Source organism: Gymnogyps californianus, chromosome 2 (genome assembly GCF_018139145.2).
Source record: "Gymnogyps californianus isolate 813 chromosome 2, ASM1813914v2, whole genome shotgun sequence".
NCBI classification, from domain to species: domain Eukaryota; kingdom Metazoa; phylum Chordata; class Aves; order Accipitriformes; family Cathartidae; genus Gymnogyps; species Gymnogyps californianus.
This window is the reverse complement of record NC_059472.1, coordinates 46,953,778-46,979,498: the sequence shown is the minus strand read 5'-3', so window position 1 is coordinate 46,979,498 and position 25,721 is coordinate 46,953,778. Positions and strand designations below refer to the sequence as shown.

The 25,721-nt window shown below is 36.8% G+C and overlaps 1 protein-coding gene across 4 annotated transcripts in view; it reads right to left on the bottom strand.

The window, feature by feature from the left end:
• The window catches only part of NOL4 (nucleolar protein 4), a 195,570-nt gene that overhangs the window by 31,647 nt on the left and 138,202 nt on the right, over window positions 1-25,721 (bottom strand). For 2 of the 4 annotated variants that reach the window (XM_050891571.1, XM_050891573.1), the window contains exons 7-9: window positions 16,618-16,797; window positions 15,680-15,871; window positions 3,520-3,633 (exon numbers count right to left, since the gene is read on the bottom strand). In XM_050891571.1, coding sequence (XP_050747528.1) covers window positions 3,520-3,633; window positions 15,680-15,871; window positions 16,618-16,797 — 486 coding nt within the window. The remainder of the gene's footprint in view (window positions 1-3,519; window positions 3,634-15,679; window positions 15,872-16,617; window positions 16,798-25,721) is intronic. The other 2 variants (XM_050891574.1, XM_050891575.1) reach the window with 2 other exon arrangements.

Below are 25,721 nucleotides of genomic sequence, written 5' to 3'. Positions count from 1 at the left end.
AATGAAAATGCACTGAAGCTAAAGTGAGCACTTGAGTAACATCTAACACGGTCAGACAGCCATAGCATTGTAGTCCAAGCTACCATGATCTAGTAAACACATTTATATTCCTTACAGAGAAGTCTCAGAAACTGCCAATGCTTTTATTATTGCAGTTTCAAAAACTATGGGAAGTTACTAGTTTCCTCACAGACAAGATCACATTGATTTTCCCATTATGAAATAAATTATTGCCATGAAAAAAAACAATTTGGAAAATAAGTAATTGATGCCAGTGAGACCAGTTTTCATTAACTTACTTATTTTTAAAATTGGATTTTTGCAGGCACAAATTTTCAGCCTTGAGTTAGGAAATACAAAGATCATGTGAGTGGAATTTAAGGCATATAGATAGAAGGATGGCTTCTTCCTGCTTCACACTTAACTTTATCAGACTTAACAATATCCCTAGATCAGGGCTATATTAAGCACTGCAGCTATCAGAAATACTTCTAGAAAGTCATTCATAAGATGCAGTATTTGTGTGTGCGCAGACACACACACACTTTGGAGAGGTTTCTTCTGAAGAGATAACAAATCTGTGCACAGGATTATAGGTATATAAAGCCAACCCTTCATGTTTAATACTTGTGAAAAAAACAGCTAATACTCATGAGCATGGCCAATACTCTATCTCTTCAAAAGAAAAAATGAGCTCTTAGAAGTTTCCATAGTTTTGACTTTTAAGCTGGTTCTTTTTGCTGAGCAATAATTGAGATGGTTTTTCATCAAACCACTGTTAAAATTAACACTGTAAGCAAAACCATACTTAGTTTGGAAATTCATATTATTTTACCGAAGTACAGACTTCCATTAGGGACGTACACGCAACATGCTCATAACTTCCGGCTCAGGGACCATGTTGTGCCAGAGAGAGGAGGAGAAATAGAGAAGAAGAGGAAAGAGCATAAACCAGACAAGAAAAGGAGTTCAGGAAGCTGCTGAAGTTTTGTCTTAGCTTCAGGATTGGGCATAACACTCATTGTGTTCTAAATACATCCATGTTTTATGGGTAATATTCTGAAAAAGGTGCTGGTGGGGATGCAAATTACATCTCATTTTGAGGCAGATCACCCCTCTGGAGAATAAAAGGCAGACCTTCACTGTGCTGTGTGCAAGAATAAAGCAGTTTTAATGCAACACTTCCATGCAGCTCTGAGAGGAAGTGCTGAATGAGTGCTTTTGGAAGATCCTCTTAACAATCTACTTTCCAGGACTGTCTAATGCTTGTCCTCTATTAGAAGATCTCTTGATATAATTTATGAAGTGGTAATTTTTATTATCCAAATCTTATTTCCCCTTTCTTCCTCCCAAATTTCGACTGAAGGGTCCTCAAATCCTGAGTCCATCCATTGGTATAATGCCCAATTTTGGAAAGTTACATTTAAAAAGGAAAAGTAGAGACATGTTAACAAGAAAATAAGGTTGGTTTTGTTTTTTTTTTAGAGCTATGGAACAGTAAAAACAACATGCTGAACTGAACTTTTTCAACCTTATTCTGTTTAAGAAAAAAATCCAATGAAAATATTTCATTTTGGATATATGTAAGAAAAGTGAAGGAAATTTAAAAGTAAGTAAAAGATAAAAATAGGAAGAGGAGAAGGATAGTACCCTTTTACCTGTAAGGCACTCTCCCTGGATGTGAGGATACAGGTCCACTTCCCATCTCAGCATAAGAACCGAGCACACTAGTGTATGTTAAATACGCCACTCAGAAATATTCTGGAATGCTTTGCTCTCAGTCTACTTTGTTAATGTCACATACTTGGAATAAATAATTAAATTTCAATGGAACTGAGGCTAGAACCAAGGTTTTCTACTTCTTTAATGACTTAGCTCACTGCCAAAAGAGGACAGAGCTGAAGGAAGCAGAACCCAACACCTGTTCTTCATAGGCAGCTTTCCTACTTTAACATCACAATTTTAATTAAGGTGATCAGTTTGGAGCCATTCTGCCTACAGATTTTTAATTCTGTAATGAAAAGCAAGGAAATACCTCTCCCCTCAACGATAACTGTTACCAAATCCTTCTGTGACAGGATTTTTTTTTTCTTTTATTTGTGGTATTACTATTAATATGCTTTTTGAGTTCTGTCTACAGTTTTGAAATTGTTTTTGTTTCAACAGCTCTCTGGATCCCTGGAGAGTATCATGGAATTCTCATTTAAATCACTCAAAAACTCAGCCTCACCCTGGCTGGACCAAGGAATTGAGCCACTAGTTTTGTGCAATGAAAGTAACTGATATTTGCACAAGTCTTTTCCACTTCTCCTTGGGCTAAGCACATCGACTTTGTAGCTTTTTGTTGTTGTTGTTGTTACTGAAAAGTCAGAGAACAAATGAGAGAATATAAAACCTGCACAATCTGAATGAGCACTACTTCTAAACTAAGCCATACTTAATATTACAGTGCTTTGACATCCCATGTGATTTGTAAATCTTAAGGCAAATGTACCGCAATAATGAAAATACTAGCAAAAAATATAACAGCAAAAAGAAATACCAATATCCGCTCTCAGATCCTAAACTATCAGTGTTCTAGGAATAGTCATAGGAATCCTTTATTCAGTTAGGGCACAACCTGAAAGAACTCAATGGACTATGTATAAAAGGAAAATGTTCTTTTAAAAAATGTTCTTTTCCACAAAAAAAGTTCATCTACCATGACAGAGGCATATTTTGGAACAACTGAGATATTACTAAGATTTGACTCTGTGATATTCATGGAGAGAAATAAAGCATAATAGTCTTTGCAATAAGAATGTTAGACATTCACTGTATCTGTGGAGCAACTAAATAATCAAAGCCTGGAATGAGCCACCAGTTTGATTTAAACAAATTGAAAGAAAACATGCAATTCTCAGCAAATTAAAAATAATGAAATCCTAACATACGCTATAATAGGTGAATAATCACATAAGAAAAGATAAAATAAATATTGATAAGAGCTTTAAAAACTCACTAATAAGTTAATTGACAGCATTTTGCTACATATCACAATAACTTTTCTGTTTTAGGCAAATAGGTATTATCAGAAACTTACACTATTTCACCTTACATTTACAAATGCATACACATTTTGACAGAGGGTATGTGCACAGATAAACACACTGACTCATGGATACATGCACCATTTCTGTTATTTATGTAAATTATATATACTGTATGTTCTGTTCCTTTTAATTCCAGTATGCAGATTACACGCTATGCCCTCAAAATCTACAACTGTTAAAAAGCAAATATATAGCTTTATCCAGCTGGACATTATAAATACACGAGACACCCTCATACAGCTTATGTAAATATAGACAAAGACATGCTTGTGTATTCATTTAAAGAACTACAGCTTTTGTATTTTAATTATTCGTGCTAGCAAGAAATGTGTAAGGGATTGCACCACCCTTCTACATGGCATTCTATGTAAATGAGTCCAGTGCATTTATAAAGATGGATGTGGTAGACCCCCAAACAACACAGTACCTGCTGTCTATCCAACCGCATCCTTTTTGCAGCATTTCTGCTTTCACTCTCACAGGCGGAAGCCAGGATACTCTCTGCAACTGCTGAAGTAAGGTGTGAGGGAATAGGTCGTGACTATGAGAGAAAAAAGAAACACAGAAATTATTTCTAGCATAATCCACGACATCCTTTTTCAAAGCTCACAATACCATCACCTAGGCAGGAAACTCCGCTCATTGAAATGCAGTTTATACCAACGAAACAGGGAAATGGAACTTGTAAAGATGAAAAATGAAACTAGTTAGATGTTAAAGCTGCAGCTGATCCATAGATCCATGAGAAGCCCTTTCCCCCCACAGCTCTATTGTCCAGTGTGTTTAGTCTGGCTCATTAAGCTGTACTTTGAACAGACAGTGGCATATTCTCTGCGTTCCAGCAGCACCCTGGCCGTCTGATTCTTGTTAAGAAAACTGAAAGGCTTTTTATCCTGTACAGCATGTGACAGAGACGAGTAGTGGTTTTTTATAGTCATAAAAAAACAAAACAAAAAACCCCAAGTGATAGGGTTGAAACATCACTCAAAACATAACAGATTGTCAGAACATTTCAGAGCAGTCTCAATCTGTAGTATATGAATATTTGCATTCCTTGCTGCAACATGACTGATGTGATCAAAATGACTAAAAAAAAAAAATCTGTTTTGATAATGCCAGCCTTCCAACACTGTAGTAATTTTGTGGTTCAACTAGGTATGGTTCATTTTTCCGATTCAAAACCTCTCATTACTAATTTCATAGCATTTACATGTTTTAGGTTAAAGGTGCAATGAATCCCCCAAAACCAAGGGAATGCTAAAATCTTTTTAGCTCCATTGTTGGTTATGAACTCCAATATGATATTCCCTACCATTTCATTAAGAAGAATATTTACACACATTTTTTTCCTAATTACATGCAAAACAATCTTTCTGAAAGATGAAGCTCACAATAAAACTAATCTTCTTCATTAATATACAAAGACTTATCTGAACTACCAAGAAAATAAAGAAAATGGGGATAATAACATAGATACTGACATACGTATAAGCCCATTCCAGAGACTGCAATTTATTGAACCAGGTTCTGAACTTCCATAAATTTTCAAAGCTTCATTGAACTCAAAAGTACTATGTAAATTTATACCTACTGAGGAACTGGCCACGTGTGTAGGGTTTTGGGCGTGGTTTTTTGTTTGCTGCTGGTTTTTTTGGTTGTTTTTTGTTTGTTTTTTTTTTTTTAAAGAGTTTTACCTTCTTACTCCCAAAAGCATAAATATGAACCTGTTATGAAATGTCACTGAGTTTTGGAAGCAAGTTTTGAAGTATTCCCATTCAGTTCTTAGACAACCTTAGAACAGATTCATTATATTGGCTCAGCTGATTTTATGGTTTTCATAACATTCCAGAAACTGAGGAGCCAACCATTACTAATACTACATTTTTACCTCTAAAAATTAAAGTTCGTTTATTGACTTTGGATGTGCTCTGCAGAATGCCCATTTTTAATCTGACACCGTATTTTCTCTAATGCATGGGACCACAGTCTGTCTGGGACCAGAAGCCGAACTAGCTTTTAGAAATAGACAAGGATTTATGGGTCTCCCTCACTAGTGCAATAGGCTTACTTCTCCCTACTCATACAAGAACAAGCTCTCTGGCATCAGTGTAACAGCTGTGTAAGAAAGACAGAGGCTACAATACTACAATAAAATATACTTGGATTGATTTGACAGAACAAACTACTGAACTTGTTTCCAGTTTTGAAAATAAATCAGTCTAAGTGATGAGGGACACTGACATTAAACCCTTGGGTCATTACAGAATTTAACATTACAGTACAAGCAGACACCTTCCTCTGAGGTCCAGAGGAGGGAGTAAGTCTTTGCGGAAGGTTTTCAGTGACAAAGCGTTATATTTATTATTCTGCCTCCCTAGAATGGTGATGTTACTCTGAATTTGCTATTGCATCACTTAGCCACACTAGATCTCTCCCTGTATTTGGTGGCCAAGTATCACTGTGCATGCCACTGTTTTATGTATGTTCAAGGTACATTGGCTATGTTGGCTGCATGGAAGTCTCAGTATGGTCTTGTAGCAGTGGCCACACAATGACGTCCTTGAAAAATGGCAAGTAAACACCTGGTTAATTCCTCCAGCTCAGGTCTTTAATTAGATCTATAACTATACCTACACATCAATGGATTTTTAGAAGGTGACATATGAGCCAAAAAATTAATGTTCTGACCAAAAAGTAAAATGAACCCAAGTTCCCCTAGCTTATTTGTTTATGGGAGAGAATAGGTTTGTTGAAGTGTTTTCTAATATAAAAAATAAAGAGTTACCATAAAAATCAAGCAGTCATGTGCTTTTCTCTGAAAAGGAGTGCAATAGTTATGTGTTCACTGTTGAAATATTTAACTCAAAGTTAGTACCTGCAAAAAAGAGGAAATCTCCAGGTAATGGAGTATCTTCCTCTTGAAATATGTGTTAACCCATAATTTCTCTCACTCATCACTGCAGCTGGCTGTTGATATGTTCATGTCAAGAACTATCTAGAGTGAACCTTAGGGAGAATGTAATGAATGCATGGTTGAGTCACCTGGGGAGTAAAATACTGTAACAAAGCACAGGAAAAAAATCATCTGATTAAGGTTCAGGCTCAATCAACTTAACTCAGGCAGAGTACTAGTCTGGCATTGACTGAGAAGAAGAACACAGTCCTCCGTCACTATAAGTAGAGCTGTTAAAAAGAGGATTTTCTGTTCCATGAAATGCCATATCTGTGAAATGTCAAAAAGATCAATTTTGAAAAGCCTTGCCTAAGAGGAAAAATTGCTTTGAAATAAGCACTTTTAAAAAAATGTTTTTAAATAAACTGAATTAATAGACCCATCTTCTAGGCTCAGAGACCCCTTCTGGCTTAACTTAACTTCCTCATCTTCTATACTTCTGATTATTCATGATCTCTGTCATGACTACCAGCTATAAAACCACTTCTGTAAGAAGCTCAAGCATCCCAGTCCTTGTGGGGTTCTGAACATTTCTCAAATCCCTATCTGAGGGTGAGACACAAAGGCCTTGGAAAACATGGCAAAAGCAACATCATTTAGTTCTGCAGAAGGGAGCCTGCAGATCTCAGCCAAACCAGCGTTTTCTAGGTTCCCAGGCTCCCCCCTGCAGAGCTGAGAGCTGATTGCTGGTTCCTGCATGTTTTTGACTATGGCAGGAAATATGGGAGCCAAGGAGTCCTTATTTCCAAGGGCTCCCAGGCTCCCCCCACAATCCCTGGATCCACAGCCTGCCCACTGGACTAGCAGGAAACTAGATTTCATTTTACTGGAGTATGTCAAAACAGAAAACCTTTGACAAACTAACATTTCTTAAAGGAAAAAAAAAAAAAGGCATTATCAAAAAATTCCCAACCAGCTTTAACTGGCAGAACGCACCTAGTGTTGTTTGATACATAACATTCACAGCCCCAGTCTGGTATTTCTTTCACTTCACATTGATGTAAAGCAGGAAATAACTGGAACTACCCATGTGTAAGACAACAGAAAAGAAGTAAGCCTGTAAACTTTAGTCTACCAAAACAAGCGATTCACATGGCAAAATTAGAAGGCAGGATAACATTTTTGTCATTTTGAACCAATGACAGATAGAAAAGAGGCATGTGAAAATTTTATAGTAACTTTCAGGTGAAGAGATGAATAAAATTTAGAGGGAATCTGGTAAACAGCTTAATACAGACTTTCTGAGAAGACTATATGCCTCTGTCCGTCACACAGCAGCAGTATACAGAATTCCTTCGTATTTACTTGGAAACACGATACTGCTTGTGACTGCACTAAAACAGCAGCCACTTTTTGAACACACTTTTTTTTTTGGTTTTATACATCTCTTTAGCTGACACACAACTAATGTTCAGCCTCTAACATGATGTAGGCGAAGAACATTTTGACAAAAGATGTAAGGGAAACCTGCTAGATTTCATGTACATGTGGATGCCTCTGTTTTTAACATCTTTTGAAGTGACTGACGTTCAGGAAGTGGTTGAAATTCCCTCAGTAGCCCAAGGGAGATGACCAACCACCTCCAGTCCTCTCATATTTGAAACTGCATTTCAAGGTAATTTAAACCTGATTCTTGAGACCACCACAGAGCCTGTAGATGACGATGACGACAAAGCAACAAGCTCACTTAACCACCATATTGGACAGGGACTTTTGCATGGTTTTAAGAGAAATCAGTTTTGTGCAAATTGATATGAAGACTTTACACACTCATCCCCTTATCTCTTTCTGAAGAGTGTACAAATTATTGACAGATATACTTTTGCAGATTTCTTAATGAAAAATCAAATTAGCCGATACTTCTTTGTAGTCAAGTAACTGTTTGTCTGCTTCAAAGAACATTAAAGCTAATGAAGATTCTTCCATGGCTTTGGTGGTCTTGAGATCTGGCTCTCAACAATCAAAGCATCTTACAAAAAGCCTTTCTGGAGTTATGGAGTAGTCCTGCAAGGTTTTTTAGTAGCTGAAATCAGAAATCCTTGGCCCAGATTCTCTAGAAATTAGCTCTATTAGTATAATCTCTGATTCCTTAACATAAAAGAGACTAGCACTTTCAATATGCTGTGAAATACCCATTTGCAGTACACCAACTGTATACAGTATCATTGGATCTTCTGTTTAAAGTGAGGTACCTTTGCAGTATCTTCATGGGAAACACAAAATACTCTTTTTGGCATATTCACACAATTCCTGTATTTCTACACAGAATCTAAAAACCTGCTATGTTCTAATTTCAAATGTACATTTTTGGTATAAATCTACCAATTATTGATGTAATAGATGGATTATATTTCAGTCTAAACCACTAGGAGCAGAATATTCACCAAAAAGAAGTCTGCAATCTGCTGTACGTGCTGTCCTCCTGTGGTTGGAGATCTGTGGTCTCTAAAGTTACTACCTGGGCATTTTTCATGAGATCCAGTATTTATAAATAAAAGCCAAAGTTGTCATACAGAAGCTTGGTCTAGATACTCTTACATATGTTACACCAGTTGACTCAGTTCTGAAAAAATGCAGCTATCTATTATGTCAAATAATGGGCACACATGCACACCTGCTAAAATACCAAACTTTATAACCTGACATTTGTGCATAAATACTACCTTCTAGTTTAGGCCAATTAACATTGAAAAGGAGATCTTTCAGTATAAGACAGTTGCAAGCACATAAACATACAAGTTACTTCATTTTGTTCATAGAGACCCTAATATAAATGTATGAACTCCAATATAAATGTGTGAAGGAGAAAATATTTTAACTATTACTCAAACTCAAAAAAAAATAATTCCAAATTTTCCAAAGTGATAGGGCATCCAAAGGTGAAGATGAATGCCTAAGATGCCTCACTGACAGTAAATGAGTTTTTCCAGAGGTACCACTAAGCACTTCTTTGCATGTTGGGCTCCTAACAACGTGATACTCCCTAGTGCTCTCCTGCATGTCAGCTTTTTCCTCAGGTATCATAAGACCAGTTCATTTCCAAAATGAAATATTGCAAATATGCCACAACTCTTTCACAATAACTTACTAAGATCTAACACAATGTGTTAAAATCCCCAACATATTTATAACAGTATGCAATACCTAAATAGCATTTTTTGTAGAAAACATCCAAAATACTTCACAAGACAGGGTTCGCGTTATCTTCAAATGAGATTTTTTACTCAGTGTAATGCAGTGAAATGTATGACACAGAACTGTCCTACACTGCACAGTTACAAAGGATTCAGAAACCTTTCCACAGAGTATTTTTAAATTTATATACTGAAGTACAGTACTGCACTCTATTGGATGTACTTTTATAATTGTTAGTTAGTACAGAATAGTGAAATACGAACAACTGGACCGGCATTTTAATGCTTGTGGCACTGCGTTTCAGTCTGGGTTTTGATATATTTTGCTCAGTCTTGCAGTCTTGTGATAAATACTCAATTGTAACACCTACTAAGGAATTCAAAGAAATAGCTAGAAATATTTTCTTAAATGGCAGAAGGGGCTTTTTAAAACATTCAGTGATGTTCACATCACTTTTTAAAGTTTTCAGCTTTAAGGTACATTTAATTGAAACATTGCATGTTGCACCTTGATTATGACAGCACCTAAATATATCCATATATATCCTAACATATCCATATTCCTGTCTAAATGTTAAGCAAGTGACATATTCCAATCAACCACCATTCTGCTGCTGCTGCTGCTGCGCCTACATATGGGGCCAAGTCCTGCTCCACTTATTCAAGAGAGCAGTTTCAGCAGGGCTAGTGGAAATTTTAAAATACTTATATGAACAACAGAAAGAATATCCATCCCACTTTATCCACCTAAAACTCAAGTATTTTGTCTAAACTAGTCATCTTTCTTTTTTCTTCCATTGAAAAGACAGGTATCTCCAGAAGTTGACTCATGAGGCAGCTGGGGATGGACCTCTCTGGATTGGTTCATCTAAGCATTTCACTGATTGCTGGGGGAGCCCAAGGCACCTAATTTCTCTGGCAGACTTAGGTAGGATTACCTCTATCCCAAATTTATCTGGTATTTCAGAGTGACAGAGAACCCCAGGAATCGTCATGCTGAACTAAGTCCTTCTGAGTTAGGTGGGGATTGGATTGGACACTCCAATAGTAAACAGTTTACTAGCAGAACTCCAGAGGACTAGGAAAAACTGAGTCTGATTTAACATGATTTCCTGTTTCCCCTAAACAAATACACTGAACTGGCTCCATAGGCTTAAACTACTGGCACAAACCAGCTAATCAAGTAACATTGCAGCTGAGGTCTCAGTCTAAGTCAGAATCACAGCATAAGAAAAACTGACATATTTACTACTTTTTTTCTGATTTCAAGCTTACAAGTAATCAGGGTGAACATTCTTTTACCCCAGATTTTTTTTCTCCATTAAAAAAAGGTTTTTTTCTATATCAGAACTTATTGCCATTTTGGAGGGGATTGTTTTTCTTCTAAATTCAATAAAAAAGTGAAACAAATGTCTTTTCCTCTCTCACAGAATGTGGAAGACTAATTACTAACAGGTTGCTAGGTATTTTTCATTTTTAAGTTTTCATTCTTTTTCCAAATATCATGCCTTTTTCAAAGCTAACTTCTTCACATTTTCCAAGGTTACTGGAAAAAGTGTAACAACTTCTGCTACTCGCTTTTCCAAAATTGCCTATACTTGCAAATGTTATTGAAAAGCAAAATGTATCTGAGACAGATTTAAAAGGCAGTTCTTAAAAATCACATGAGTATTCACTTAACTGTTCTGTGGGGGGGCAAAAGTATTTAAGAGCCTTAGGGAAACTGTTTCTAGAATTTTTTTTTTTAAGGATATGTGAGACCTAATCAAAAAAGTCAAAGTTTGTCAGAGAGTAGCTTTGCCCTTTTTCAACCAGGTTGCCCATCAGACTTACATGAGCTAACCACTGTCAAACAAGGGTGAGATGCTTAGAAAGGAAAGTGACCAATCAACAGAGTTTGGGGTATAGTACAAAGCAAGCTATTATTATTTGGAGATCTTCATGTAACTGTTCTTGTGATAATTTTCTTAATGCTTCCCAGCTTATTAATCAAGATGAGGTATGCATCCCTGGATCCACAGACCCTCATCTTCCTGAAAATGCTTATGACCTTTCCAGCCATAAAAGGCCTGGAGGACTGAGAAGCCACGTGACTGCGAGGGCAGCTGGACTATTCAGCACTACATTCAGTAAATAATGAAGACTTCCTCTCTCTAAAGCTAAAACCTAAAAACAGAGGCTAGATATCTATCCTGAGAAATCTTAATGAGGCAGACTTCAGAAAACATACCTGCTTCTGAAAACCATTCCCTACCGAAGTTGCTCAATCAAAATATAGAAGCACTCCAAGCCACTAGACACATTTAAAACACCTCGATCAACACGTGCACAGTTGCAGATCGTTAAAACATCTCTTACAGCCAATTGGCACAACCAAATGACAGAAGCAGTGAAAGATACAGAGCTTAGTTATTTGTTATTGAGGCTGGTGATAGAACAGAAGGAGCTGGGACGAATAACACTGGGATCTAACTGAGGAACTGTCTTCAGGCATAGTGTGACTCTTCTTCCCTGACACATCCAAACTTGTCTTCAGATAATGAAAAGTATTTATGACCAGCCTTTTCTCTCCAATACATAAGAACACTTTGCTCTTTGATACTATTGCTTTGTATTACAGTAGTGCCTAGGAAGGAGGGTTTCCTTTTGCTTAAACAAAAGGAAGAATCTGTTTGTGAATGAGAGTTTAAGACCTCGCTCTTGCATTGGGATGCACATAGAAAAAATAGCATAACTGTGAAAAAGATACTGTAAGAAGTAGTTTCAAACTGAATGCAATGAGACTGATGATAGGAAATCCTGAAGATGGGAGGAAGCAGATAGTAGTAAGAAAATATAATTATTAAGTCAATTCAACCTCATTTGATTATTTCTAGCATTTAAAATTTTTCTGGACTGTAACTAAATAAATACATACCACATACCTTCAGCAGCTGTCTACTATCTTTTTTTATTGGCAGTTTTCTATAGATACAGAAGCTGGGACAAGTCTAAAGGATGGATTTTAAAAACATTAGTGAAACAAGTCATTTGACCATTTTGGGGAGAAAATTCCTCCTGTATAGCATATATAGGTCACAAAACACTTAATGTATATAAAGGAATTCTCATTAATATCAGTCCTTGAGAAAGAGGCAGTAATGTATTTTTTCCTTTTGCTTATGGGCTAATAAAGAGAAAAAGAAAGAATTTAAGAACATCAAGAACTTTAAGAAGTTCACAAAGTGCTAGAGCATAGCGCAGGTGGAAGCACAACCTAGAGATCCCATCGAAGAGCCAGTGATTTCAGGACTTGATAAACTTCCCTCCCAATGAAAGATTCTGAGCAAGATCATAGAATTTAGTAAGACAACATTCTCAACAGTCCATAAGCAAGAGACAATGGGAGGAGAAGAACAATCTTACAATTCATGAGAAAAACTTTGACAGTGCCTTGTTGAGGGATATGCTGTGTCAGAATGAAAATGGCACAATTACAAGCTGCACAGTCAAATGGGGAAAGCATTTCCTATGTAGAAAGGGAACTCCTCAAAGGAATATTTGTAACGAAGCTATGCAAGCTGCCTTGGAGTCCACAAACAACTATCTGTCATAAGTAGAAGCAGAATAACTATAAGCAATCTCTTAAAAATATTAATACCAAGAAACACATTAATTAACAATATGAACACTCATGAGACTGAGCCTTTGCCATTGCCTCAGAGCTAGAACTGGCCTGTTATGCAGCAAGAACTGTCATTGGGATTACAGATGGCAAATAACTGACAGAAGCCAGCTTCAGGCATGCCTTTTCATCTTTACTATGCAGTCTTACAGTAATTTAACTTAGTGTTTATATCTTCTCTTCACTTTACAATATGACACTGTAGATAGCTGCACTGTTCCACACACAGTCTGAACTGTCATATGCCATATATGAGATTATTCTCTTTTTCTCTTGCAACTAGATGCTCAAAATGTAGCATTCTGAACCTGAACAAAATGAAAAACTTGTGTTTAATATGTCTATAGCAAAAGACATCTCCTGTGGAGATTATTATCTGACATCCTATTTAATATAACAACAGTAGCACTATTGTTCCTGAGGAGATCATTATCCTGTTTTGCTATATTTGAGGGTAGCACCTTATTCAAATCAACACCAACATGTCCCTTCATGATTGTTTTGAACAAATGTTATTATCCAGACAAAGTGATTCCTCTCCACTGTCAAAATGGTAAGTACGTTTAAAATTATCACACAGTCAAGCGCCTCTGTCCATGGTAGTATTTTTAAAAACTGCTTATAATCAGGAGATGCTGACACAGTAATTTAGAAATCAGAAAATAATTAAAAACAACAAATGGATACGTATTACATTTCAGAATTATTCAAGACATAAACATAAACCACCACTTATTCTTTTAGGAAGTTAATGGGAGCTCCTCCAAAGACTTTGGATAGTCTTTGGCTTGTGTTCCTACCTGCAAACGGGGAAGCAGGACAGATGTCCCTTCAGGCCCAAGAGGGCTGAAATCTTTGGCATAAGCTCCAGTGCCTTGTCACTTCCATTCATGGGCAGCAAAGTCAATATTTTAGAGGGTAATTTGTTTGTTTAAAAAGAAATAAAGCCCATCATAAACTGTCATGGAACATTATAGAAATAGGGAATATTTCTGAACTATAAAGATCGCCTATTTGGATCACATTCCTGGTAATCTCTGCTCCTTTTCCCCTCCCAGGAACAAATTTGATCCTGCAACCTTTATTCACATGAAAGTAACATTTGCAAATGTGCACTGAAGTCAAGCCAACCTAGCTCTTATGGGTCAGACTGTAAGCCCCTTATTCATATTGCAAAACAGTTGTGCAAGTCTTTCAGATGACAAAAAATGAGCCAGTTTACATAACTGCTCATCAGTGTGAATAATGACAGTAATGAGGCCATAAATTGAAACAGTGAGGAGACTTGCTAGCATTGGCTAATTTTGTAAGTATTTTCAATTGAAAGTACAGCAAAATAAAAATATTTGGCATCGTGAAAGCTGAACTTGATGTTGCTGAATTATTTTCAGCCAGAGCAAGTAGATGCAATTTGATGCTACTTAGTGTATCATAGAAAATATTTACTTTCTGTTTTTCCTTCTTTTATTTTGGAAGGCTGTACAATCTGACTTGTACACCACCAGTCAATCTTTGGCCCTTTTATCTGTACAGATGTCCTTTATTCTACCTGTCTCTCTTCATCTGCATTTCCATTGTTCAGAAACAGTGTTATCCCAATGTTTCAAATAATAAACCGATGCAGTTGATTAGAATCACAAACACATAAAATTTAGTTTCTGTCTTTGCTTTTTGTGTTATCCAATAGTGGTCTTACCCTACAAATAAACCTGATATTTTGTTCTTAAAACTGTCAGCTAACATCTTAAACAACATATGGAAATCATAAGTATTCTGCAAAGACTGCAGGAAAGAGAAAGACAGAGAGAAAGAGAGAAACAGTAAAATTCAATCATCTCCAGTAATTTTTTAATGTAATCAATGGGTTTGCAGATGATTCATTAAAAAAAAAATGATATGTTTAATCACTAAATGATATCTATTTGTAACGATGAGGTGATTTTATTGTCATCTAAAGGCCAGAGAGATAGCTAAGACACGTCAAACATAAGGTGTGCAGCTACCTAGTTTCTTCCAACTTTCCTGGGTTTTGGAAATAACAAAAGTTTTTTAGAAATAACGAAGCTGCCAATTGGTGAGAAGACTTATTATTTGCCCATTCCTGTGCTACTGAATAATACTAAAAAATTAATGTCTGAAAACACTGACAGTTGTATACCATCATAATTTTCATGGGTTTTGGTTCAATTACAATTGCTAAACCATTGGGATGTTCAAACTGTAAGCTTGATGTCTGTGTTTTAAAACCATTTAATGTGTTTTTCACACCTAGATATCAACTGAAAGATTTCAAAGGAGTAACTTTTACTGATAAGTAATAGGCTAAAATGTACAAGAAAAAAAAACCAAAGCTAAAACCATTGCCAGTGTGATGTTACTACACTGGGCATTTTCTTGGGTATAGCATTTCTCTAGCAGGATCTAATTTTTACAGAGCTCACAGAAATCCAGTTAGCAGAGGCATTTTAAAGAAAAATCCATCTTACTGCAAGACTTTTCCAGGCAAAAATCTCTAACTGTAACCTAAAGTAGGAAATAAGTCACTATATATGCCATCATTTGGTTTCCCTCCTCATGCCTTGCTTTGTTCTTCTTCTCCTATACATCCATACTAGTTCATCTTGTGAACTCTAGTGTCTCAAAGCATTTTTAAACCAGTGAACAAAAGGAATAAATTCAGGAAGAATGAAGGAGGGAAAAAGAAACCTCTGACCTGGTATTACCAAAAAAATAAACAAACAAAAAAAAGACACTAAGATGAAAACAAAATAGTGCCATGGATTTACATATGGGGTTTTGATGGAAACTAGGGCTGGGTTTTTAAATCAAAACTCACCATCTCAAAACCACTTCTTTTCATCCGCCTGCAGGACTTGAGGTAAGTACGTATGCGTTTTCTGGCACGCTCTTGATACTCAGGGAATTGTCGCCTGCATGAGTCAATGATAGCCTGGATCTTTTCTTTGGGCTGCTTAGAGATTGGGACCATTCGGTCCAAGTTTTCATCTACAAACAGCCTGACAAACATCTGTTGGCAAGAGGGAGACAGAGGAGATGGGTTTGGAGGGCGGCTCTCTTCTCTTCCTAGCTTCCTGTCTTGATTACTGATAGGAAGACATTTTTTCTATCCACTGAAGAGCTTTGTAATGGGAAGCCAGAGATATTAAGCAAACAGTTCTTTAAAGGATTATTTTGGGGGGGGGCTGATTAAAAAAAAAAGACAAGGAAAGAATAGTCTATAGGATATAGAACTTGTGAGATAAACCAGAACAGATTGTGAAAATAGGCACTACTTAAGTTTCATTATTAACAATAAGCTGTGATTGCTAATCATTTTATTGAACTGACTCTCACTTTTTCTTTGTTTGAGCAATTGCTTGTGTTTTCATGCATAATTACATACATTGGGAAAGCAATAGAGAACAGCTGACCACCGGAATGGTCTTCTCATAAACTAGCTACAGCCCCTTTCCGTTCAATGGGTGAACATGCACATACACACATCCACATCCACACACACAGGCGCACATGCACACATACAGAACAAAGCTTTGTTTTCCTCACTGGTAAAGATGGCACTGTGCCTTAAAATTCTAAATAAAACACAGTAAATCTGTCGTCTGTTGGCAAGAGTTTAATGTGCATTAAAATAATAATTGAAATAAATCCTGCAAATTAAATTAATGTGCCTTTAATATTGTCAGACTTACCCATAAATAACAATGTAAAAGGAATAGTAGAAGTAAACAAGACAATGAGTGCAAGAGGACTTACATTAAAAGCTTTCAGTCGCTCAGCTTCTACCCCATCTGATTCATTAACCTTCTCAGGATCTTCCTGCTCATCATGGTCATCCTCATCCTCATCTCCTCGATTCAGAGACAGATCTTCAGCACCTCTGCCTACACTCTCATTCTTGCCAGAGTCATAGCTTGAATAGCTATGTGCAGGGGACTGAAAATAGACAAAAAGAATATGTTTGTAAAAATTCACCATGGAAATAAGATCTACTCATCAAAAATGCTTTATAAATATTTAAAGAATGCCATGATTTCTTTTTGTTCTTTGTTCAACATAAAGTGCTCATAATCTTTCTAAGAGCGAAGAATTCACAATAATATTCATTTCAGTACTTTAAAGAAGTGACCAGCTGCAAATTCAGTAAATCAATTAACAAATGAATTACCTATGATAATTACAGTTAACATGAGATCTTTGCCATACAGCTTTGTTTAAGTACTACATACAGCAGTTTCTTACAAATACCAACTTCTTTGTATTAGCCAAGATGTAAATAAAGGGCAGTTGATTTGCACAAAACTCTAAAGGATTAAAAATTTCACATTTTAAGGCAAAGAGGATTTAAGTAGGAAACACTGATATTCATCCAATCAATATGAAATATTATCAAGAGCTGCAATAAGTTATTCAAAACATGGAGATGCTTATGTTCTAGTTTCACTTGCAAAACCCCAGAATGAATGAGAGATGTGTAGGCTTGTTAACATTTTGAATGCTCTTCTGAGAATCATATAGTAAAACCATTTTCTCTTTGCCTATCAGCATTCAGAACTTTCCCCTGAGCAGAAATTCAGCTTGCTGGATAAACCAGATGACCATCTCATTAAAGTGTATCCACTTGTAGGACCAAAAAGTTTACAGTTACCAAAAGTCAATACTGTGCATTTTTCCTTGCAATATCAAGACTTCAGTTACCTGTTTTCTCTGCATACACTTCAAACTGCACACGACAAAAAGACATCAATAATAAAAAGCCTTCTACAACTTAACACTTTAAGATCAAAGCTTTCCCCCAGTCACACAAAAGTATCAGAAAGTATCGTCACCAGAGCCATCAGATTCACATTTAGGTAATTCAGAGCACAATTTTACTTCTATAATATTTTCATCCTGTAATATTTCAATATTTTCCTCTCTTGCTTCGAAGCATACTGTAGTCTATCAACTTCAGAGAGTCCTGAATCAGGTGCTACACAATGAACTTCACATACTTTTTTTAGGTGCCTCCGGCCTAAATGTCACCAAAAGTCAGGAGCATGCCTCAATCAAAAATACCTTTCAAATACTTAAAATCACATGCCTTGATCTACATTCTGAGCTTCCTAAAATTGTGTTTATTTCAGGGTGTTTTCACCAATCACAGAACGTAGCTGGGCAGTGAGGTAGGAGGGAAAGGCCAACAAAACCATTCATCTTTAAGGTATACTTCTTGCTTTACATTCTTACTCCAACTACTTTTTTTCTTTCCCTGTTTTCATTTCCATCTTACGTTGGTCCTCTGTACACCATCAGTTTTGGAGTCACTCCCACACGTTTCCTTGTCTTGCCTTAACAGCACCCATACTCGAAGCCTTCTTTTTTTTAATCTATCCTCCCCAGACTGTATTCTCACAGTACAAATCCCTTGGAGTTCCACTTTTTAATCGCTAATGCTCCTAACATCAGATCTTGCAGCCTCTTTCATCCCCTTCCCTGAGTCTTTTCACTCTCTAGACTACTCTCCATTCCCTAGACTCTTATAGCAGACATAGGGAGAATGAGAAAACATCAAAAGAAAACAGAAGAGCCAGCCTCTGGATACAAACACCTTCAACAAGTAGCAAGCTCAGCATCACCTCTTCTCTTCCTACAGCCTACGACTGCAGAGTTACGAGGCAAGAAATTAGCCAGGGTTCAGGATGGCAGACGTGAGATGGCATGGGAAGATAAGACTTGGGACAGCAGCAGAAAAACCTGTTCCTTTTCTTGACACACTGATATTTTGTTCTGGGACGATGACGAATATCTACATTGCTGCCCATTCAGATAACTCTTCCTTGCAGGAGATGTTGAATACATTGAATTATCAGGCTCCAGAAGAATATGGTTCCATCCTAATAGGAGATGATGGCTATAACTTATCAGAGTGTCGAGCAAATATAAGCAACAGTAATTAGCCTGGCCAATGGCTACCAGAAGGCCAATGGCTACCAGAAGGGCAACAGCTGCAGCCTAGTAGCCTATTATGAAGCAATAAGAAGAGTGATTTTCCTTGATCCTGAAGAGACTCCCAGATGAAATTTTTTTGAAAAGAAAGTTACAATTAATTAATTGTTACAATTATTGTAATTGTGTCCAAGTGCTATGCAGCAGATCTGACCTAGACTGCAAGACTTGTTCTTTTGTACTTCTTTGTTTCACCTTGTACTACAGCTATACAGCATGCAGAGGGCTTCTAGATAATCAAAAAGCCATTTCATGTGCTAGATACCATATAAAGCTGTAGAAGCCACTGCCCTGAAGAACCCTACTGTCTGAAACCCTTGTTCTGCAAACATTTGATTTCGCATGAGTCATTTCATCAGACTAAATCCAATTAGACTACTCATGTGCATGAAGTTAAACAGATGCAAAACTGATTTCAGTATGTACATATGTTTGGGCTGGATGCCAAGATCATAAATTATGCACCAGGATTGAGATTTGCTCTTGTGAAGGAAAGAAATTCAGGCCAAAATGGATTAGCTATGTCTCTCAAAAATGCAATAGTAATTTTTTTTAAAGAAAGCATTGCATAGAGAGCCTTGTCCAATGTCTTCTCCAAAATATTTATTTCAAGAACAACTTTAGCATCTTAAATGAACCGTGGAGAATAACATACTCTGAGAAAGTTGCATGACAGGAATCCATATTTATTCATCACGGATTTGAAGACTGTGTACAATACCAGGAAAAAAAACCATGGTTTTTTCCCTAACTGTTGCATCGGCAAACTGAGGGAAGAGGTTACAAAAGCTCAGTTAAGAATAAAAATTCTACCTTTTTGTATTTCTGCACAGATGAATGTTGAGTCAGAGAAGGAACAGACTGTTTCTCTCACTTGTGTTGACTCTGTAGTTGTGCAAAAGCTGATAAGCATTTTCTTTTAGTACTCTATTAAGCAGCTGCAGTGCTAACCAAACATGGAGTAGGACAGCAGAGGAAAACTTTTCCTTAGTACACATTCCTCAATTTTAGGTCTTGCACTGTCCTTCCAAAAGGCTGCTCCCACCTTTGCCAGGCAGGAAACCTGCTCATTCAGATTCCTGTACACCCCTTGACACATACATTTTTATGGTCCTGCAGTGAACTAGACTGGAGAAGTGATCCTGGTTAAAATGTTTTGGGTTTGGTTTTTTTTTTCTTTTGCCAGTCTGTTTAAGACCAGGATCAGTTCTTGGCTCCAGTTCACCACCTGAAAGCACAAACCTTTGTGCTGACAGGAGAGTGTGAGCATGGAAGGGATAGAGGGAGCATACACTTCTCTGTTGACAGCAGTGCAAGATTAAAGCAATCATGGAGTGGAAGCATTAGTAGACACAAGATGTTTCACAGGTGAAACCTTTGTGCTTAACAAATGTGGGCTGGAAAAGAAAGTGACAGCAATGTAAAATGAGAAATTATTCAAGGAGAACAAATGAGGCCAAGGCTAAGGCCAAGAGTATTGCCTCCCCCAAACATTTAGATGATTATAAAGTTGTCTTAAAAATACTCAGATGTTGATATATACAGTCTGACCACTTTGTCCTTGCCCTTTGCTGAAGGTTCTGAGTTCATTATTTTAATCTCTTCCTTGCAATAATAAGTATTAGACACTTCTGCTCTATAAAAATGAAAGTAGAGGTTCTGGCCTAACAAACTGCTTTCAGGAGCTTGTGACATGAAATATCAACATCTTTCCAATACATTACAAATCAGCAACAAAAGTCACCTGAAGTACACTAAGTGTCAAATAGTACAATAAAAGACCCAGGAGGGCATCACAGTGTCATCTAGTTCATCTTGCTGCCACAGAACAAGGTCAGAAGGTCATTCCTGACCACTGTTTGTCTGGTTGTTATCTTAAGACTTCCAGTGACAGAGATGCCGTGCATCCCCCAGACAATCTGCATCAGTGTTTCACTGTCTTCAGAATTATTAAAATATTCTTAACACCCACCTCTGACTTTCATAAACAATACTAAGCCCATTTCTTTTTCACCTATCATCTACCACATGACAATGGAGGACAGGTGTACTTGGAGAAGAGAGCATTCTCTTCCCTCTTTACAAGAATCTTTCAGATATTTGAAGACTGTTATCATGTCCCCTCCCCTTAATCTTCTCTTCCCAATACATTCATTCATGCTATGAAACTCATGTTTTCCAGATTCATAATCATTCTTACTGGTCTGCTCTGGATGTTCTTTATTTGATTTGAAAATTTCTCAAAGAGCAACTCCCAAAACTCCAAAGTGTATTCCATTTGAGGCCTTTCTATGGAAAATATATTCATTTATTGCTTGACTGATTTCTAATGTGCTTACAGCAGAAAAAGCTTATCACTTTATTTGCAAGATAAAAGAATACCCCATACATGCAAAAGACAGTAATGCAGAAACCCCACAGTTGCCAACAGAAGTCATGCTGTTACTTTGTGAGAAATAAAGCAGAAGTAATCCAGAACATTAATAAATACAACGTCTACAATAGTGCCCCAATGCCTGGTAGGCTCAGACACTGGTGTATGGCCATCAGACATGGTTTGGAGGATGATGCCACATGAACTCATTGCATGAGGCTTCTCCCAGCAACTGACAGCAAGAGACTCTTGGCTATCTTGGTGAGTGTACAAAGAAGGCTATTGATTACTGGACCAAAAGTTATTCAGTGACAGAAAGTTAATTACTGAGCCTAGTTATTTGTAATGACCTAAAATTGGAAAAATCATGGCTTTGTGATTATTTAAAAATGCCAAAAGGGAAAAAAAGACCCCACCTTTTCAGGGAAAAAAGCCTCTGAAGGAAGTGTAGCAGATTTCTTTTTTTTTAAATGAAGGTTCATTTTTCACATTTACATTACATTTTACAATTACATTTGGTTGGATAGTTTTACATTTAGTTGGATAGTGTGTAATTCTTTCAGTTGTTACATTAGACACTCATAAACCACAGCACTCCTGTGAGCTGAAGAGATCTGGAGATTTGAAGAGCTGGCAAGACAGTGGCCCAGGTTTCCACACAGCACGGAAAGGAAAGGAGTTGTGAGGTAGGCAGAGATGAAAAGACTCTACTGGCTATAGATGAGTCTCTTCTAGAAATCTGCCTCCACTTCTATAAGAGTTACCAAATAAAATTTTTTAATGAGTAAATAAAACCATAATCTAAAGCTGACAGTTCTGCTCGTCCCCTCAGTTGTACCTCCAACCCTTTCTTCCTTCTCTTTCTACATCTCAGTCTTTCCCCCTGTACCACTGAACACATACAAGTCTACAATTTCAGCAATTACTTTTGCAAATTATGTGTGCTTTTCCGCATATTTTCCCATGTCCTATTGTGTATACATATTTTTATAGAAACAAATCCTATGATATAGAAAGGGTTTAGAATATTCTGATGACACCAGATTTGATTGCTTTGAAGACTTTTTTTCCAAAATTGTCAATTAAATTAGAACTTGATTTTAATTTTTTATTTCACATTTATGTGTTTAACTGATTCTACATATGACAAGGTTTTTGAAAAAAGTGTAACACGCTGGTTTTCAGTGAACTGACTGTGAGTAAGAAGCATGCATTTTATTTGACATATAAACAAAATTAAAAGGTTAAGCCTGTAAGGTTAAGGGGAAATTTATGTCCTATATCTTCCCCTTAAAATTTTATTTGAAATGAATACTGGATTCTTAGAGTTCCACCTTCTTTCCTGCACAAACTGTGAGTTTTCCATATTGCATGGAATTTGCCTACAGGAGGTAGTGGGTTTTTTTTTACATTAAAACTATAACGTATGTAATATAAATAGCACATTAGAAAACGTAAAATACATCTGGCACATACGTGCCCTTTTGGTATTAGAAGAGATGAAACTATGAATTCAAATGTTCCTATCTTTTTCTCCTCAATTCAAACAATAAAGCAGGAGGCATAACTGGAAAACTAAGGTTCAGCTATTATCCTAAGCAATCCTCTTTCAGTTTTTATAGAAGTCTAGCTTTCTATTATTTTTCATTAATAAACCATTTTTTTCCACAATCCCTCTTAAATCCTATGCCTTTCTCTCTTCCAGACTTTACTGTTATTAACCTTTTTACACAGCCCCTTTAAACCTTCATACTGTCATGTGTGTGGAACTTCACAGCCTGTAATTTTTTTCTTATTACAGAAAAGACTGTAAAGTCTCAAATACAATTCCAGCATCTCACCATTTATTTCAAGATCCAATTAACCTCATTTTTATAAACTTGTCACACGTTTGCTCATCCTACCCATATCTTTGCATCTGACTATGACGAGTTTGCTCCCCTTGTTACACCACAATTGGCTTTTCCAGCTCCTTCATAGAATTTCACCCTTGATAATGGGAAGGCATCATTTTATATAATTCTGCTATTTGGAGCATGAGGATAACAGCATTTGTACTAGAAGAATGGAGAGCTGAAATCTCGGGTTTCATATGTTTGACTCTATAAAAGTGTTATCTAACATGTAAAGTGTTGTGGAGTAGATTGTCTAAGACATTTTTACACAAAACTTGTATTACACTGAAATATTAAAAGATCTTTTCTGTTTGCTCTGTGTTAACAATGTAAGCTCCAGAAAGACAACTGTTCAGTTATTTACAATAGGAATTAAGAAATAAAAAGATTTTTCTCCTGAATTATCTTTGACATGGTCTTTTCTCCAGAGTCATTGTTTCTACAGTAGTCACTGAGAGAACAATGACTGCTCCTAAGACTACCTACTTGTTCTTTCTCAGTAAGTCTATATCATATTATCTGTTTGCTTATAATATTCCTTTCAACAGAAGCACATTTATTAGCAATAAGTAAACTGTAAATTACCCAGACACTTTCATTCCAGCAGGATTTATGTGGATAGGTAGAAGTTTGGACAATTGAAAGATAAGAAATAATTGAAAGACCCCCCCGAAACACAGATCTTCCTGGGGTATATTTTCTCCTTTTAGCTAAAATATAGTCTATCCTCGGTCTATCCCTACTGGTATTGACCAACATTATTGAAATACATCACTTTGCCCTAGTAGAAATAACCTCAGAATTTAAGTAGAGAGTAAAAACAGAGAGGCAACTGAGAATTCTCAGTCCAGTAGAAGAATGAAGTATATTTAGAGGCGATAGTTTAATGAGCTTCTTTCTAATTCATCCACAACCAATCTCTTATTACCTGATTCAGCACTTTCAGGAAGGCTCCTGCTCCTTCCCCAGCCATTCTGGAGGATTAGAATAAGCGTGTCCAAAGCTCCCTAGCCCACCAGTGTCGAGAGTACCAGGGCAGAGCCGATTTAACAGAGCAGGAGACTTGCCTACTTCTCACAGCTTTTATTTTACAAACTTGTTTTATTAATGACTTCTAGAACTCCTGTCACTGATGTAGGAAGACAGGTATTTTCAACCAAATACTAAAAAACCCTAGTTACATAAGTCTCAATAACTGGTCATATTGCAAAATGTGGCTGCTGTGTTTTTGGCAAAAATACAATGTCCTTTGTGGGAGTTGAAAAGTCAAAGCTAAATGGTGACAGACTCAAATAAAAGCCTAAGTTATTTTTGGCATCATACACCACTATTTTGAAGCTTTAAAGGGATCTGACAGAGTTTCTGTGAATTTGAGAAACAGAGGCTGCCACATAGGAAAGCTCCATCACAAACTTCTGGATTTCTGCAAACTGTGAGCCAATACAGGATTTAAACATTTCCTATAGTACAACCAAAATCAAACCAGAAGATTTGAATGAAGATGTTATACTCTTGTAAGAGCCTACCTTACAAAAAAAAAGAAAACCTACCTGATTATCAAAGGTAAGGAAACTTCATGAGTGCCCTCCTAAGGACAGCATTAGCATACACTGCAGGTACTACCATAGCTCTGTGAAGCCAAGAGCCTGGGAGTGCCCCATGTAGTTCTTGTGCTTTTGTCAAAATGCAACAATCAAAAACTTCTATTGGAAAACTATCATTTCTAATTTTTGGTGAAATTTTGACCTTTTGCCAAGAACCTTTACAGTTTCCACCCAGATTCCACAGCCTTCCGTTTGTCAGGGTTTTTTCTTTTTTGTTTTCTTTTTTAAATGAAATAGCGACAGTTTATATGGGGATTACGGAACATTTTTCTTATGACATATACTTCAGTGACTACTGAGGTTCACATTACAGGCAGGTTGTGAGCATTTTTGACCACCAGTTCTTTGGTCAATTGTTAGACAACTGGCTGGTAAGAGCTACAAACTATTTTGCAAAAACACTCGGCTATTAATTGCTTCTCGTTCTATTTAAAGTGAGAATGAAACTGCTAATGTAGGCAACACATTTAGGAAGTAACTAAGATGGATAAGATGTATATAAACCTGAATATCACAATGACAATCACAATGCAAGCCTCAAGACTCTCACTCCTCTCTTTGCAGCCTGTCCTCATCTAAGTGACAGAAGAGTAAGACATAACTGAGCACGTCAGCAGGAGTACAACAGTCGAGTTTCATAGGAACTCTCCTGCAAGGAAACAGCAGAATCCCTGTCAAAACTCAATCTATCCTTCAAAAAGCCCACTTACTGGCCAACAGTGCTGCCCCTATTGTTAGAAAATATCCCGAACTGCCGCTAGCTTTACAAAAGTAGTTGCTGAATACTACAACTGCAGTCATGGCCTCTGAAGTCTGATTTAGGCGTGAAGTTATCGTCAGCAGAAGCAGGAATTGAGATACAGGAGTGAAATAATTTCTTGAGTAGTAGTTTAAATGTCCTAACCTTACTGTTTTATTTCTAGGATTTTAATTTCTTAGGGATATCTGTATGCGGGGAAATAATGTTATCATAAATACAGAAGAGTGGGGGTTTCTTGT